We start from the raw sequence: 18,061 nt of genomic DNA, 5'->3' as shown, positions 1-18,061 counted from the left end.
TACGTGTATGACCCAGGGAATAGTGGTTGAGTTGGGACATTTTAACAGATCTTGGAGTGAGGTTTTATAAACATCCAATTCTGATACAGTCCATAGCCTTATCCAATATAAAAGTGGTTTTAAAATGATTAAGTCAGCTATACGTCTCAAACCCAGATCTAGAAACAGCGGTATCAGTGGAGTGCTTGGGGGGCAAGCGCATAAGGACCTTGCAAAGCTATTTTCACCAATAGTTAGCCTATTACGGTCCGAGGAGCCCCAAACCTCCGCACCGTAGGTAGCGGCACCCTGAGCTCTGGCAATATAAATCTTAATTGCCGGGGAGACCGTTTTTGCTGTCGTACCCCTATAAAAACGTAGGATAGATGCAGCACCATGCTGCAAATGGCCCACGCTTTTATTAACCTGTTCTACCCAATTCAAATTATCAGTGAGTCTTATACCCAAGTAGTCTATGGAACAAACCTTGTCCAGTAGATTCCCTTCTAAGTGAATGGTGCATTTCTTCCGTGCTCTTGAACGAAGTGCCATTAACTTAGTTTTCTTGAGGTTCAGCTCTAAGCCGTAATCTCGACAAAAAGAGTTGAATCTATTGATGAGAGTTTGGAGGCCCATAGGAGATTTAGAAACAAGAAGGGAGTCATCAGCAAAAAGGAGAATGGGGATTTTTTGAGCACATAGGGTTGGGGCATCGTTCTGGCATGTCATTAAAACCTGTACCACCTCATTAATAAAAATAGAGAATAAAAAGGGCGCCAACACACAGCCCTGGCGAACCCCCCTATTTATCGGGATTTTGTCCGTTAGTTCACCTAGGTTGCCCCATCTCACTTGCGCGTAAGTATCCTCATGCAACCGCTTCAGAAGTTGGATTAAATTGGCTGAAGTCCATATTTAGTGTAACACCTCCCACAACTTTTCCCTCGGAACTAAGTCAAAAGCTGATCTCAGATCAACAAAAGCAATATATAGCGGTTGGTTTGCAAGGGCTGTATATTTCCAGTACAGCACGGCCAGTCTGAAAACCTGGTCTACTGTGCTGATCCTCGGTCGAAATCCAGCTTGGAGGGGAGAAAGAATCTGCTGATCTGTGGCCCAATGAGTTAGTCTGCCTAAAAGTTGCTTGGCAAATATTTTTTGGAGATTGTCAATCAGACTAATTGGTCTATAATTTGTCGGGAGATTTACGTTACCCTTTTTGTGAATAGGTATAATTTCAGCACCCTTCCATGTCGGGGGGATCTGCCCCCTTTCAGTGATTTTGTTAGATAGTGTATTGATGTACCAGGTCCAAACTGCTGGCTCAGAAGAGTAAAGGTCCCCCGTGATTCCGTCTGGGCCTGGGGCTTTCCCAAGTTAACATTATTAGCAGAAGTGTTCAGCTTGGTACTATGAGATCAGCTTCTGTGTCAGATTTTGATGATCTACATGAGGTAAATTTACATACAGTTGATTTAAATGAAACTAATTTACATATAAGCTTGCAGTCCTGCAAATCTGTCACTGACCCAGCCCTCCTGGGCCTATTTATATCTGTAAACGATTTTACTTACACCTATGCATCTGTATAAATTTAGGTCTCTGGCGATAATACAAAATAATCAACCAAAATCCATTTTCTTGATGCAACAAGACATAGCTCCACAAGGAAGCATATGGTGTAATCTAGGTCATCCTTTCATGGATCCTTTACCCATTCCGTTGGGCAGGGAGCCACGAAAAAGGATCTGTTCGGAAGGCAAAATATAAGGGGAAGATCTTGAAAAAATAAACGAGGAATGTATTTTCTCTATTGGCTTGTATTGAAGGGGAGGCCCTTTTAGACGAGAGAAAGCTAACAAAAGCCACTTTTGGCTTTAAAAATCTGGAGTCTCCCTTCTGAATTGGGTCTGTTGACATGTATGTAACATGCACTGAGAGACTTTATATGTGATACATTTTAATATAGATTATTTCAATTTGTAGTCATCCCAAGCATTAGATTGGATTTTAATCTTCAATAGGTTGTGGTGCCCACTCACAATTATAACTCCTGTTACGGGCCTTGTGATATTCAGATGGCAAGCCATCGCTTTTCGGCTAGTTTCTGTTGGGTCCTGCTGCTCAACGAACATTACTGACTGTGTTAAAGGATTCAGAAGCTCTAGTGGTTCCTACTTTTCGTTTCAGCCTCTCTTTTAGCATTGTTCTTGACTTGAGACAGGGTGATTTTCTCGTTTCTAGCTTTTCTTTCCTGAACGCCCTACTGAACTCGATGCCTCAGATCACACGAGCGATCGATCCCTCTTCCAGGTCTGGCACTCACACCATTGCATCTGTTCCTTTAGCAGCAAGCTCGCCTTTGTTTTATTTTACTTTACTCTCTTGATGTACTTACTCACCCTATCAACGCTGGAGAAGCCAATGACTAGGGTCTCATTTGAGTCAGACACAAGTTAGGGGGCGGGGGCTTTTGGCGAGCAATTTGCCGTTGTCTGCCTTTCACAGTTTCGTAATTATGGGAACAACTCATTTCACGAACAAGCAGCGGATTTTAGTAACAGACAGGAAGTAAACAGTATTGGAAGAAACAAAAGTACGAATCTGCCATCTGTTTCGTTGTTTTTTGATGTTTTAGTTTTGGACTGCTATTTTAGACAACGTCAGCCTCGTGCCGTAATTGTAGCCTCCACCCAACTACTCTTCCAGTCGTGCTCACCCCGTTCCATCAAGAGAATGATGTCTTTTTTCACTCTGACTTCAGATTGACCCCTGTGATCTGACCATAGCGCAATTTACACAGTCCAGCCAAAATCAACTTTACAAAGAACTATGGATTGAAGTAACAATGAAGAAATGATATTGCAAAAGTGTGTGCCCTGTGGTTAGCACTTAATCTGGGCGTGTAACCCCTAATGAGTTCAGTCGCGCCAAGTCATGTCCGACAGCCAGAGTCCAATGTTTATGGTCTAAATCATGGGCACTCACAGATGTTTTCCCAGGATCCGCAAACTTTGGTCAGTGATGTCAGGTGGGCAGCATTGACGCCAGCAGGGTGGTGGTCAGGGTTTTGGAGGTTTGTGGGGGGTGAGATGGGTGTAGGAGAAGCATAGTAAATACATCTAGTGTCTGAGTTGCGCAATGTGAAACAAGAAAATTGGGATTAACCCCAGCATCTCAATTTAACCAAATTGTGTGATCGTAAGTAGTTGTTTTATTTCACTTTCCCTCCTTTTTTTATTATTACATACGAGGATTTCAAAATACATGCCTTCATGATGTGTGCTGTACAAAACCTTAATGTTATACATGTATAATATAAACCCGGGGTATCCAATAGTGCACATAACAACTGATTTGCCTCTTACAGACCTTATCATACTTTTACTATTTTGCTGCAAGATGTGTTAAAAGGTATTTCTAAATGCAAGCTGTTTCTTTAACTTAAATGAACCTTTGAATACATGCTTGTCTGTTTAGTTAACAATCTCTTTAATGCTCCTGCTGAGTCAGTCCAGTGCTGCTGTTGCCTAGGGACCACATGTAAATGTCAGGAGGGCCGCATGCGGCCTCCGGACTGCACTTTGAGTGTCACTGGTCTAAATCCTCCCTCTAGGATTGGAGAAAAGTTCTCATTTGAGAGGAGTGACAACCAAGGCAACGTCCAGCAGCTTGAGACATCGGCATCATTGGAAGGTGCATAGCAGTAGCCCTTAATTGTTATTAATTAAAAATTAATACATAATCCTAATTGTTTTCTTAGGAGCCTACGCCAGTTTTGCCAAACTACAGAGCCTTTTTAAAACATTTTATTTTTTTATGTTACCACACAAACCATGGAAGGCATTGCAGTCACGTGCCACATGCCCCAGCAGCTTCCCAACATCTTGAGTGATGTGTTGTTCTACAAAAAGTTCTGAAATACAAAACCTGGAAAAGTCTATGTTGCACGAGTCTAAAATCAATATAATACACATTAAATGACACAATGTTCACAGTCAATCGATCTGGCTACAAGCCCTGCCAGAATTTGCCCCTGAACCCCTCTTCAGTGATCCTAGTCCATAGCATGTTCTCCACCATCCCCAGATTTTGCCAAATTTACAGGGGCAGCCTCTTCTGCGGAATGTCACTTTTTCCGCTGCCATGTACAGGTTTATTCCCCATCTCCATTCCTGCATGGAAAGTACTTCCTGCGGCCCACAGTATTTGGCCACATCCCTCTTGGCCACCATGAGGGCCAACATACAAAGCCAACAACATTTTTGTCAAATATCAAGATCGCTTGGGCATGATTCAACTTCAGTTTTTTTTTCTTCCACTACCCTCATCTTCTTGTGTTTGTATCTGACTCTTGCAGGTTCTTTTACTGCTCCTCTTTCTCAATTTGCTGCTGTTTTCATATCTTTTTCTTCCCTTTCTTACTTCCTTTTCTACTGTTCTCTCTCACTTGTTCTGGGTCAAAGTCTGATAATGAAAAACACGTTTTGGTTCACAAAAATGAGTGTCAGTGCCCCCCACCTGAAAACACCAGCACAAGTTAGCCACTGCTTGGTGACTTTAATTATGGAATTGCGGGAAAAGTGACAATAAACATTATTTCTACCTCAATCAATGAGTGGACTGTTGCTGCTGTTACATAAGTGATGTAACAAATCTATCATATAGTTCTGCATTCTTTTCAGTCTAGATGAACATTTACCCTGCCATATTAATGAATTTTAGGATAAAGCTGGCCTGAGATGGTTACAGTACATTGGAACTTGGGAACCAGGAATGGAAAGGCACCTTGGCTTCCAGGATGCCGTGTCTCATGCCTGTTTTGTGGATTACCATAGTCTGCTTTTGGGTGATAGACAAAGAAGTGCAGCAAGTGTGTGATTCCACTGATCGATTCAAGAATGTCAAGCATTACAGAGAAGAATATTAAGGATTGTTATTTCCCAGGACCAAATTCCAGGGCTGGACAAAGCCAAGCTACTGTAACAGGGTTTACATTGAGTGCAAAAGTAATAAACAAAAAATCTACACAAAAGTCAAGATGGAGTGAACAGAGGTGTTGAGATTGAAGCAGCTCAGTCATCTCCATCCCGTAGGCCTCCAGACTGGATTCCATTTGAGTTTAGGATTATATTTAAATTCTTGTGTGTTATGGGCATTACATAGTAGGAAAAAGAACCAGGCTGCCCTGATAACTATTATCATGTACAATATGTTCTAAAAACAAAACCCAAATCGCAAGAGCATATGGGCCAGTAAATCAATGTTCCAGGCACCAGTCTATGGAACAAACTAGAAACCAACCTAACTGTGCTGCATTGAAGATAGCTTTGATTGACAAATCTTTTAGGCAAACCTTTGGATCAAACCTTTCTACCTAAAACGCCCCCAGTACCTCAGGGGGCCGAGCTGCTTCATTCACAAGACACACTACAGCAACAATCACAGAGTCAACCATCACCTCTGTTAGAGTGTAGTGCACTACGTTGGCTCCCATCTTCAGAATGACTGAGAGAAATCCTTTCAAATAAACTTGAGTTTAAGACAGCTGGTCAGCTCATCATAAGAGGCAAAATATCACAAGTCAGTCATAAAAGATTGTTCAAAATGCTGTGACAAGTCTCAATAATTTTTATAGTCAAGTACCGAGTACCAAACTCCGTCAAGACTTGGTGGTGTCCGTGTGCTCTAAGACAGCTGTAGGGCAACATGTTATTGCTCTACTGGAAATGCTTACATGAATAAATAAATAGCACATTAGAAAATACATGAATCTAATGTGTCAGTTAAGGTTCTTCCAAGCTGACGTCCCTAACAGCAAACTATTCTGTTACATTCTGGTATGCAATGAAGCAGAAGGCTGTTGCGTCATTAGCATGGCTGTGGTTGTGGCTGATTACTTGACAACTTGTTTACTTAAGGTTACACCTTTCCCTGGGAACATAAACAGAAGCAGCAAGATGCTGAAGACCATTGTGAGGACAGTTGTTAGAGGAAGAAAATGTGGAAAAGTAAAGCGGGGATGGCACCTGATGATGCTACTACCCTTTTAGACATTCAATATATTGTAAAAGCATACAATTGAGGACAGAGGGATGCTCGTTAATATGTTGTGTTAGTGGTATCTCTCAGATAATGTACATGACAGAGATGCCTAAGCGGAGTCAGGGATGGGTTGCCCTAAAAAATGGATGAGAAAATATGTCTCTAAAAACAAAATTCAAAACAGCATTTCAAATAATAGTCAATAAATAAAGACTGGCCCAAAAAGGGCTCGAGGTCAGTTAATTAAAAACCATGAAGGTTTATTAAAATATTAAAGTGCAATACAGAAGACACAAATATAGTTAGTCCCAGTAAATCAGTTATAGAGCTCAGAAATGGATTGCAATGAAGGGTCTTAGCATTTCAAATAAATTGCAATGTTTGAAAAATAGACTAAATCAAGAGTGTGCAGCACATGAATAGAAAATCGGGCCGCCTTCTTAGTAGACAGCTGAAAGATCTCCAGCTCATTGGAAAATCAGGACTTTCATATTATACATTTCACAATGAAAAGGAATGGAGCTTGCATAGCCAACATTAGGTGAGTAAAGATGTCAACAAATCCAATAATAACAGCATTATTAAAATGTAATTTAACACCTTCATCCTAGCACTATTTCCCTAAATGAATAATAATAAGTTCTCCCCTGACCTAATGTCATCAGAGGGGCTTGAACAACTGTGGTTACATAAACAATGAAAAGTCTAATGAATGAATAATCTCCAGTGAGTGAGCAGGAAGAGCCTTGAGAAGTAACTAAGAGCTTCCTCTGGAGTTCTTCGAAAACAGCATGTCATCACAAAGCATCAGTACACATTTCGTTGCGTGAGGTGTCAATGGGAAATATAAACGCAGAAAGAATATTATAGCTGCTTTAAGAAACAAGATGGAGTCGAAGCCTAAGTGAGGCTTAGTTTGGCCTATCTCAATAAATCATAGTTATATGCATCACTGCATTGTGAGTTCAACTGCAAAAAGTTCATGTTGATAAGCATATATAATTCTAATCAGAAAATAGCCATGACAGTAAAAAAAGTATTAAAATACAAACATGATTAATGCTGATGTCTATTTTTATTTCCAGATGCAGAGCCACGCTATTTGATAGCAGTCCATCCCTCTCCAGTTGTAAATTCAAAGAAGAACTGTGCAGGTACAGTATGACAGCAAATTCCTTTACAAATTGATGTTGTACTTGCGTGTAAACATGCCAGTCCACCCAGTAATAACTCACTTTCAATATGTGGCCCCACGTTACAGCGCTATTATCTGTAACTGCACATAGTATACTACTGTGTTGGAATCACGACCATTGTAATGGTTTAGTTTTTAGACAGTTTACAGGCCAAATGGCCAGCTACTGTATTATAGGACCAACACATATGGTAGGCTGCTTCCTATATTCATCGTAAAGACTGCCAGCAAGCCCCAGGAAAAAACATGAAGGGTAAGAGTAGTATTACTTTCCTTTTAACACAAGCAAACATGCGCTCACCAACTTGTATATTCTAGGTCTGCCAGCAATCTGTTTACTTTAAATATGGCTGCTCTAAAATGTAATAGCAGAGTTGTATGCCGTTCTCACAGTTCCGTGGATGTAGCAAACCAACTACCATCTAGCTCTACACCTAAACAATATAGACAGTCGTGTGTTTACTATGCATATAGTAAACAGATTTCTTGAAGGCTTAAGTAATCACAACAATGCATTTCATTGAAACAAGCATTGGCAAAGGCAAAAGGTCTCACCTTTGGGACCCACTGGCTTTGCCAATGGTTTTTAGCGATGCTTTATGGTAATCCTAATGCTGTTCCTTATGTTTAAAGAAGAGTAAAAAATACATAATATGCAGCTACCTGCATACTGATGCCTACAAAATGATGCTGTCAGTTCTGTGTTTTCTTTTTATTTATCGATCTGAGTCAAAATGGTAAAACTTTTTTTTAAAAACGCAAATGTCTTTTCATTTTTGAAACCAGGTGAGGGTAGCAACTTAGGAAGGGCAGAAGCAACACAGGGGATCTGGGGTGGGAGCAACATGGGACATGTCATTGGGGAAGACACACAGGGGAAAAAAGTGGGGAGATGCAACAAGGAGTGCACAGTGGGGCGGAAAAACACTGAGGACCTGAGCGGGGATGGAGTAAAGAGGACAGGCAAGAGAGAGAGAGAGCACCAAGGAATGAGGAGGGGTGAGAAAAGCAAACTGGTGAGTGGTAGAGAGAGTAAAGTGGAGCTCAGGGGAAGAACACATTGGTAAGAGCGCAATCAGGGAGAGACACACAAGAGCAAGTGCATCATGGAGGGGCAGGGACGAAGCACAGAAATGGGAGAGAGCAGCACGGAGAGAGAGGGGAAGGGAAGCACACTAGGGTGACAGCTGGAAAACACATACACTCTAGTGGAGCACTTAAGACAAATAAAAAATGTTTTTCCCTGAAAGTGAGCAGTGCAGGAGCATAAGTAAATTGGCAATGCACCAGGAAAGGAACAGACACATGATGTAGAACACACCTTTGAATAAAAACAAGACAGATGAGAGTGACAGGAAAGCCAACCAATGGTAAGCAATGAGCAGGCAGCAAATCCTTCTATGTTCTTGGTAAACCTACAATATGTCTTTTGCAATCTTGACCTAAAAAGCCATTTGTCTTGTGGAGGCTTCCTCACCTTCTGTGCAAGCACAAAGGAAAAATAGGTATACTTTGCTAGAAGCTTCCTTTGCCCCCCACAGGAAATTACCATACGGATTCATGAAGTGCTGTACAAAATTCTCTAATAAATAAATAAGTAAAGTTTTTTAGGGCTTACCATCTTGCAGCAAAATGATGGCCTGTCTACTGTCCTTTTCCTACAAATTCATATCCATATTCTTTGTAAAGGCTTAGAGAGCTAGACAAGCTCCAAAACCACCCTAAAATTCAGTTGATCTGAATCACTTCTCACAAGTAGGTTACACACCCTTCCTTCATTTCAAAGCCATCCACCTCCCACCAACAATGCTGACAAACCATAGACACTGGTAAGGATTTAGGCCCTCATTACAACCCTGGCGGTCAGTGTTAAAACAGCGGTAATACCGCCAACAGGCCGGCGGTAAAAAAAATGGAATCACGACAATGGCGGAAACCGCCAACATAGACAGCCACTTTAACACGACTGCCATGGCGGTAGAAACAAACACCGCAGTGGTAACCGCCAACAGACTGGCGGAGGACAAAGTACCGCCGGCCGTATAACAACAGACCTATCTGCCACCTTTTCCGGGGCGGAACTAACGCTATCAAAAGCACGGCGGAAACAGTACACAGAAGGGAAACCACTCACCTCTCGACACCCAACGAGGAACCAGGACGCCATGGAGCCCGAGTTACACGTACTGCCCATGCTGGTCTTCCTCCTGCTGTATCAGCAGCAGGACAGACACCGTCGACGACCACAGTGAGTACTGCACCTACAACACAGGGGAGGTGGGGGAGGGAAAAGAGAGTGACACACACACGTAACACGCAATACCCCCATCCTCACCCACAACACCATATACACAAATACATGCACCAATATTACATATACACCCCCCTACCCCCTGGAAGAACGCAAGGACAATATTAAATGATTGTAACGATTGTAATCATGAAAAATCAGATAGTGAAAGTTAAAAAATCTGTATATACAAATATGTACACCAAGTACACAAGTGGCGGTGCTGGTGGCGGTGCTGGTGGCAGTGCAGATGGTGGCAATGCAGATGGCGGTGCTGGTGGCGGGGCAAGTTGCGGTGTTCGCCGTCGTAAGGTTGGTGTAGTCATTGACAGAAGGGGTGACACTAGTCCCTCAGTCGGTGCCTCATGCCCTGTCCTGACCTGCCCTTCTGGTTTTGTCCCTTCCCCACCTTTGATGGAGCCGCAGGTGTCTTGCCACTGTCCCCTTTTGTTTTGGCGAGCCCATGGTGGCTGGTAGGTGCGGCTTCTCCCTCTGGGATGTGGGCACCTTCTTCACCTTGGCAGGTGGTGGAATGTCCTTGGCCTCGCAAGGTGGCACACTGGCAGCCCTGATGGGTGGCGCACTCGATGACCCCGCAGTTGCTGGCACCACTGTGCAGGGGGATTTGGTGGCTGAGGTGCTGGGCTGGGACCTGGAAAGCCTGGCCCTAGGGGAAGGACGGGGAGGGAGGTGAAGGGAAGAGGTCAAAGTTTGCCAGGAAAAGTTTTTTAGACACACTGGGACGGGAAGATGGAGGGGGTTTGGGAGTGGAGGAAGGGGTAGTGGTTGCTGAATTTGGGTGAAGGTGCATGGGCCAGAGGCTGTTGTGAGGTGGATGGCTGTTGGGTGGGTGTGTGCCTTCGTTTGTGTACTTTGGGAGGAGGGCTCACAGACACACTGGGAGAGGACACTGGGGATGTGTGCATGATAGTGGGGGTGGTGATTGCACGTGAGCGGTGTGTGGTGATGGGCGTGCTGGTGGTGGAGGTAGTGGCTGAGGATGTAGTGCATGCAGGTGTGAGTGGAGACGAGACAGTGAGGGAGGAGGAGGACCTGGAGGAGGAGGACACAGTGGAGGCAGTGGATGTTGCTGTGTCTGCATGGGTATGGTGCTCGTGGGATGTGTGGTGCTTATGTTTGCCATGTCCACTCGTGTGTTGATGAGTGTGCATGCTGGTCTGATGGTGTGCTTGGGATAGGCTGAGGGACAGGGGATTGGGTCTGGGTGGAGGAAGTTGGAGGGGGGAGGCTGGACACAGGGGCAATGGCTACCATCAGTGTTGAGGCCAGAGCCTGAAAGGCTCTCTGTTGGGCCGCCTGCCCAGAATGAATGCCCTCCAGGTATGCATTTGTTTGCTGCAAATGCCTCTCAACACCCTGGATGGCATTCAAAATGGTAGATTGCCTAACAGTGAGGGATCTCAGGAGGTCAATAGCCTCCTCACTGAGGGCAGCAGGGCTGACTGGGGCAGGGCCTGAGGTGCCTGGGGTGAAGGAGATGCCCACCCTCCTGGGTGAGCGGGCACAGGACACATGCTGAGGGGCTGCTGGGAGGGCGGTGCTGGTAAGGGGGGTGGCAGCTGTACCTGTTGATGCAGTGGGCACAGAGGTGCCCGCCACCGCAAGGGAGCTCCCTTCAGAGGAGGAGTCACTGTCGCTGGTGTCTGCTCCTGTCCCCGTCGTGGAACTCCCCTCGCCCTCCGTACCACTGGTGGCTTCAGACTCCATTGCTTCACCCTCCAGGGCCAAGTGGGTTGCACCTCCCTCCTGCTCCGGTGCCACTGCTCCTCCGCCAAATGATGCTATTGCACGCAAGAACAGGTAGACAAAACAAAAATGGGGGGAGACAGAAAAAACACATGTACAGTGCATGCAACACGACTACCGTTGGCAGACACAACACACAGGGAGCAGCCCTCTGCACTCACCATGCACTAATAGTTCCTAGCAAATTCACATGGCCATGGGGGACGAGGCCTAAGCCCAATTGCTACACACCTGGAAGTCACAGGAGCCTGACTAGATGTAAATGGCTATTACCAGTAGTGGGGTTGGGGTGCCACAGAACCTGCCTAACAAGGGACCTTGCCTACCAAGTTTTCCCTGGCCTAGGGGAACCCTCAGTCCACCTCCCCCACCCAAACACCTCGGAATGTGCGCAGTGTCAGCTGAATTAGAGTGTACTCACCCCCTTGTGGCTGCTGTGATGCCCTCAAGCACCCATCCACTCCAGATAGGCCACCGCCAGGATCCGGTACATCAGAGGGGTCATGGTGCGACGGGCACCCCTTCCACGTTGTGAGGCCATCCCCAGCAGGGCCTCCGCCGTCTTCTTGCTCCAGCGGCGCAGGTCTTCCCATCTTTTACAGCAGTGGGTGCTCTGTCTATGGTAGGCCCCCACGGTCCGGACGTCCTTGGCGATGGCACACCAAATACCCTTCTTCTGGTGGGCGCTGACCTAGAGGAAAGGTGAAGTAAAAATGGATGTTTCTAGCCCGTACATTTCAGCTCACGCATTGCCAAAAACCTCCCACCGTGGTCCTGCTATACATACACACACAATACTGACATGCTGGCCTGTCCCCTTCCCCACCCTCTTCCATCCACAACACTCCATACACTCAGGTGCCATCCACCATGCTCACAGTGTACTCACCTGTTTGTCTGGAGGACCGTACAGTTGTGTGTACTGGGGGAGGACCTCATCCACCAGTTTCTCCAACTCCTCCGAAGTGAAGGCAGGGGCCCTTTCCCCAGACACTGTAGCCATCGTCGCTTCCAGACACAGGTCATAGCAGCAGCTTGCAGTGTAGGTCCTCTCCTGTTGAAGGTCAGGTATCAAGTGAGTGAACAGTAAGAAAATGGCAGTCACGTCTGCGGCGGTGCGTACCGTCACCGCCGGCGTACATTGTCATTGGCTCCTGGGACCAATAGGGTGCTGAATTGCGCCAGGACGGTGTACAACGCCAGCACAGTTACCTCATTTCCCCTTGTTCTGTTCTACCTTACAGGTCAGGCAGCCGCCATTTCAGGGGGCCACATGGGATGGGAAAAAACTGTGTCACACCTATCTAGGCCTGGAATACAGACCGATACCGGCACATTGTGATTTACCTACATTTTAGCAAATTACACATTGTGACACCTAAGTGTTGGATGACCCTCTGCTCGCTGTTCTCCTCCATAGGGCACGTCTGCTGGGGCAAGTGATGAGATGGCGACATCCTCCGGTGTACAGACCCCTGGTGGACCTGTCGATAATGGAAGAAAGACACATCATTATCACATACAGACTCGATTGCGCAACAATCATGGAACTGTGTGCCCAGTTGGAGGCAGACCTGATTTCAGCTATCCGCCATCCCACAGGAATCCCCCTCTAGTGCAGGTTCTGTCTGTACTCCATTTCCTGGCCAGTGGGTCTTTTCAAACAACAGTGGCCATGGCATCAGGGATGTCCCAGACAATGTTCTCTAACGTGTTGTCCAGAGTATTATCTGCCAGGCTGAAACACATGCGCAGCTACATCGTTTTCCCTCAAGTGGAGGGGAGGATTTGCCCACAGTGAAAGGTGACTTCTATGCCCTGGGACATATCCCCAACATCATTGGTGGCATTGATGGTACACATGTGGCATTTTCCCCACCCGCAGGAATAAACAGGTGTACAGAAACTGGAAAAGCTACAATTAGATGAATGTGCAGATTGTGTGTTTGGCAGACCAGTACATCTCCCATGTGAATGCCAAGTATCCTGGCTCTGTGCATGACGCTTACATTTTGAGGAATAGCAGCATCCCTTATGTGATGGGGCAACTCCAGAGGCACCGGGTGTGGCTAATAGGTGAGGCCAAGGTCCCAACACAGTTGACATAGGTGTCTGGGTACGGGGTTGTCTGTAAGGGTTAGAGTGTGTCTAACAGTTGCCCCTCGACATTTGCAGGTGACTCTGGTTACCCCAACCTGTCATGGCTACTGACCCCAGTGAGGAATGTGAGTCGTAATACCTGTAGCGGCATTCTGCTGCCGCAACGGAATGCTGGCAGTCTTCTGCACAGCGGAAAGCGGGATTTACCGCCAGGGTTGTAATGAGGGCCTTAGTATTTAATGGTAACTGAAAATCCTCCAGTTTCAGAAGAGAGTCCGTCAAGAAGATAATCTATCAGTGACAATCTCTCCATCATCATATTAGCATTAGTTTCTCCAGAATCCAACAACTTTTTGTGAACCCAAACTCTAAATCAGGTTCATTATCTTCTTAAATTGGAGACATACCTCAGAGACCACCAACCCTCAAATCTCAAAGTTCATGTGGGTGCATTTAGAAGTAACTTTCCCTACAGTGTAGTGCACTACCTTCTAACTATACTGTTGGAGTGAGCATTTTGAAGCTAGATGTATGAACTCAGCATTCGGTGAGCCATCAGAGACAGGTATCTGGATTAGAAGGCTTTATTCTGTGAAGCTTGATTAACAAGCCTTGAGCAAAAGTTTAAAATGGAGCAATTTGTGTCCATAATTCTTAAATTTATTTTAGTCACACTGTAGTCTACATTCCATGCTCATCCCCTAAGTAGCAGCTGATCTAGTCCTCCAATCTCAATAAATTTTTGATGAGTCAGCAAAGGGCATGGCAGCAATCTGAAAAGGGCGTGCCTTCATGCCAGACTCAGGATTCCAGTGAAGCTGCCTAATCCTTCCCAAGGGCTCAGCTCTTTGTCTTGGGCATTCAGAATGAGGTATGTCAAAGCACAGGGAGATCCAGGCCTCATTATAAATATCTCACCCTCAAAAGACCGCCTTTGCCAGGTTCCTCAGGAGCAAGTCTATCTCCAGTCAAGTCTTCCAAAGGGTCTCTGCAGAGGTTTGAAACTCCTCTTTGGTCTTTTACTGGAACCTCTTGCAAACAGAATCTGCCTTGTTGGGGATAACACAGGAGTGAAACTAGAGCCAGATGAATTTAAAATGACACTATGGCCCTAATTACAACCCTGGCGGTCGGTGATAAAGCGGCAGTAATACTGCCAACAGGCCGGCGGTAAAAAAAAAGGGAATTATGACCACAGCAGAAACCGCCAGCACAGACAGCACATTTTAACACACCGACCGCCACAGCGGTAGCAACAAGCACCGCGGCGGTAACTGCCAACAGCCAGACGGAAGACAAGGTTCCGCCCACTGTATTACGAGACACCAATCCGCCAGCTTTTCTGGGGCAGTACCAAGGCCATCAAAAGCACAGCGGAAACAGTACACAGAAGGGAAACGACTCACCTCTGGACATTCGACGAAGAACCACAATGCCATGGAGCCTGAACTACAGGTGTTACCCATGCTGGTTTACCTCCTCATACAACAGGAATACCAACAGCTGCGACGATGACCATGGTGAGTACCGCCCCTAGCACACAAGGGAGGTGGGGAGGATAAAGAGAGCAACACACACACGCAACACGCTACACCCCCACCCGCAACAACATACACACACCATACCCCTCAGGAATAATGCAAGGACAAAAGGAAGTGATGAAAGTGAGTGTAATAATACAAAGTTCTAGAAATACATGCTCAAAGCACAAAACAGTATATACATAAATATACAAATGGAGGGACACTGCCCAGTCCATAATGTCAATGGGCTACAGGCCATATCACATAGGCCAAGACCCCAATTGACTCCTGCCTCAATACGGAGAGAACACTGCTGGGGCATCAGATTAAAATACACAGGCACCTCAGGGGGAAGGGGAACGTGGGACACCTCAGCCGGAAGTTGGTACAACGCCACTGCTCCTGGAGGGGGCCACATGCCCATCACTCTGTCCTGGGGAGTGCAAAGTCACAGTCTCTCTAGTGGGTGGTTTGCCCACTGCTTGGTCCTGGGGAGTGCAAAGACACAGTCTCTCAAGTGGGTGGTCTGTCCACTGCTTGGTCCTGGGGAGTGCAAAGTCACAATCTCTCTAGTGGGTGGTTTGCCCACTGCTTAGTCCTGGGGAGTGCAAAGCCACAGTCTCTCAAGCGGGTGGTCTGCCCACTGCTTGGTCCTGGGGAGTGCAAAGCCACAGTCTCTCAGGTGGATGGCTTCTTCCACTGGTTCTGGAGGGGCATTGTGCCCAGTGTGCTTCCTCCTGGCAAGGAGGGGGTGAGTGGATGCCTTCTTCCACTGGTTCTGGAGGGGGCTTTGTGCACAGTGTGCTTCATCCTGGCAAGGAGCGGGTGAATGGATGCCTTCTTTCACTGGCTCTGGAGGGGGCTTTGTGCCCAGTGTGCTTCATCCTAGCAAGGAGGGGCTTAGTGGATGCCATCTTCCACTAGTTCTGGAGGGGACTTTGTGCATTGTGATGCTGATCTTGGGGAGTGCAAGGTCACAGTCTCTCACCTGGGTGTCACACTTACAGGATTTGCAGGGGCCAGGACGCACTACAGCCCATGGAGGCATGACTACACACTGCCCGCCGGCGGTGACGGCTGCTCAGTAGTGGCAGTGGCGGGGATGGTGGAGGTGCTCCCAGTGGTGGGGGGAGGCTCCAGCCCTTCCCCTGCAGCCTCGAACGGCTGCCCACTGGGGCTGCTGCTGCTGGCAGTGGTGCTGGTGGCAGTGCAGGTGGCAGTGCTGGCGGCGGTGCAGGTGGTGGTGCTGGTGGCGCTGCAGGCGGCGGTGCTGCCTGTGGTGGGGGGATGCTCCAGCCCTTCCCCTGCAGCCTCAGACGGCTGCCCACTTGGGCTGCTGCTGCTGGCAGTGGTGCTGGTGGCGGTGCAGGAGGCGGTGCTGGCTGCGGTGCAGGTGGCGGTGCTGGTGGCGGTGCTGCCTGTGGTGGGGGGTGGGTCCAGCCCTTCCCCTGCAGCCTCGGACGGCTGCCCACTGGGGCTGCTGCTGCTGGCATTGGTGCTGGTGGCGATGCAGGTGGTGGTGCTGATGGCGGTGCAGGTGGCAGTGCTGGCGGCGGTGGTGTTGCCTGTGGTGGGGAGAGGCTGCAGCCCTTCCCCTGCAGCCTCAGACGGCTGCCCAATGGGGCTGCTGCTGCTGGCAGTGGTGCTGGTGGCGGTGCAGGTGTCGGTGCTGGCGGCGATGCTGGCGGCGGTGCTGCCTATGGTGGGGGGAGGCTCCAGCCCACCCCCTGCAGCCTCAGACGGCTGAAGTGCCCTGGCTGGTGTTGTTTGCTCAGATGCTGCTCCAGCACCAGGCTCCATATCCATCCTGCCTGCGGCGTCTGTGCTTTTGTCATTGCCCTTGGCAGCTGGTGGTCCCTTCTTGCCCTTGGAAGCTGGTGGCCCCTTCTTGCCTTTGCCAGATGGTGGTGCCTCCTTGCCTTTGCCAGCTGATGGTACCTCGTTAGCTTTGCCAGCTGGTGGTGCCTCCTTGCCTTTGCCAGCTGGTGGTGCCTCCTTGCCTTTGCCAGATGGTGCTCCCTTTTTGGCTTTTCCAGCTGCTGGTCCCTTTTTGCCCTTGGCAGCTGGTGCAGGCACACTGGCTGTGCTGACGGGTGTCTCCTTGGAGCCTCTCACAACTGCAGTAGCTGCAGAAACTACAGTGGCTGTGGATTGGGTGGCTGAGGTGCTAGCCTGGGTCCTGACCACCCTGGCCCGAAAGTGAAGGACGGGGTGGAGGGGCAGGGAATAGGTCAAGGGTGGAGAGGAAAAGCTTTTTAGGGACACTGGGGCTGGAAGGGGGTGAAGGTTTGGGAGTGGAGGAAGAGAGACAGTGGTAGGAGGTTTCTGTCTGCTGTGTTTGGGTGCAGGTGCATGTTCGGGATGCTGTTGTGAGGTGGATGGCTGTTGGGTGTCTGAGTGCTTGCGTTTATGTACTTTGAGTGAGGGGCGTGTAGTGATAGACGTGATGTTGATGGGGTAGTGGATGAGGATGTAGTGCATGCAGGTGTGTGTGGAGATTCTACTGGGAGGGAGGTGGACGAGGAGGAGGAGGGGGATACAGTGGAGGCAGTGGATGGTGTTGTGTCTGCATCTGGATGGTGCCTGTGGGATGAAGTGTAGTGCTTGTGTTTGCCTGAGCCACTTCTGTGTGTTGTTTTGGGTGCATGATGGTCCGAGGGTGTGCTTGGGATTGGGACTGGGTACAGGAAGTTGGAGGGGGGAAGCTTGAGACAGGAACAATGTCTGCCATCAGGGAGGAGGACAGAGCCTGGAATGATCTCTGTTGGGCCACCACGCCAGAGTGAATGCCCTCCAGGAATGCATTTGTTTGTTGCAAATGCCCTGCCAGACCCTGGATGGCATTCACTATGGTTGACTGCCCAACAGAGATGGATCTCAGGAGCTTAATAGATTCCTCACTGAGGGCAGCAGGGCTGACTGGGGCTGGGCCTAAGGTGCCTTGGGCGAAGGAGATGCACACCCTCCTGGGTGAGTGGGCATGGGAAACATGCTGAGAGGCTGCAGGGAGGGCGGTGCTGGTATGGGAGGTGGCGGCTGTACCTGTAGTTGGGGTGGCCACAGAGCTGTCCGTCACCACCAGGGAGCTTCCATCGGAGGAGGTGTCACTGTCTGAACTGTCCCCTCCAGTCTCCGCCGTGGTGCTCCCCTCGCCCTCCGTCC

General features: G+C 48.0%; 1 protein-coding gene across 16 annotated transcripts in view; it reads left to right on the top strand.

Moving 5' to 3' along the window:
• ABI3BP (ABI family member 3 binding protein) overlaps positions 1–18,061 on the top strand; it is a 2,083,720-nt gene that overhangs the window by 613,174 nt on the left and 1,452,485 nt on the right. For all 16 annotated transcript variants that reach the window (XM_069204834.1, XM_069204837.1, XM_069204832.1 and 13 more), the window contains exon 3: positions 7,110–7,178. In XM_069204834.1, the coding sequence (XP_069060935.1) occupies positions 7,110–7,178 (69 nt within the window). The remainder of the gene's footprint in view (positions 1–7,109; positions 7,179–18,061) is intronic.

This window comes from Pleurodeles waltl, chromosome 8 (genome assembly GCF_031143425.1).
Source record: "Pleurodeles waltl isolate 20211129_DDA chromosome 8, aPleWal1.hap1.20221129, whole genome shotgun sequence".
NCBI classification, from domain to species: Eukaryota; Metazoa; Chordata; class Amphibia; order Caudata; family Salamandridae; genus Pleurodeles; species Pleurodeles waltl.
This window is presented reverse-complemented; position numbering and strand designations above follow the sequence as displayed.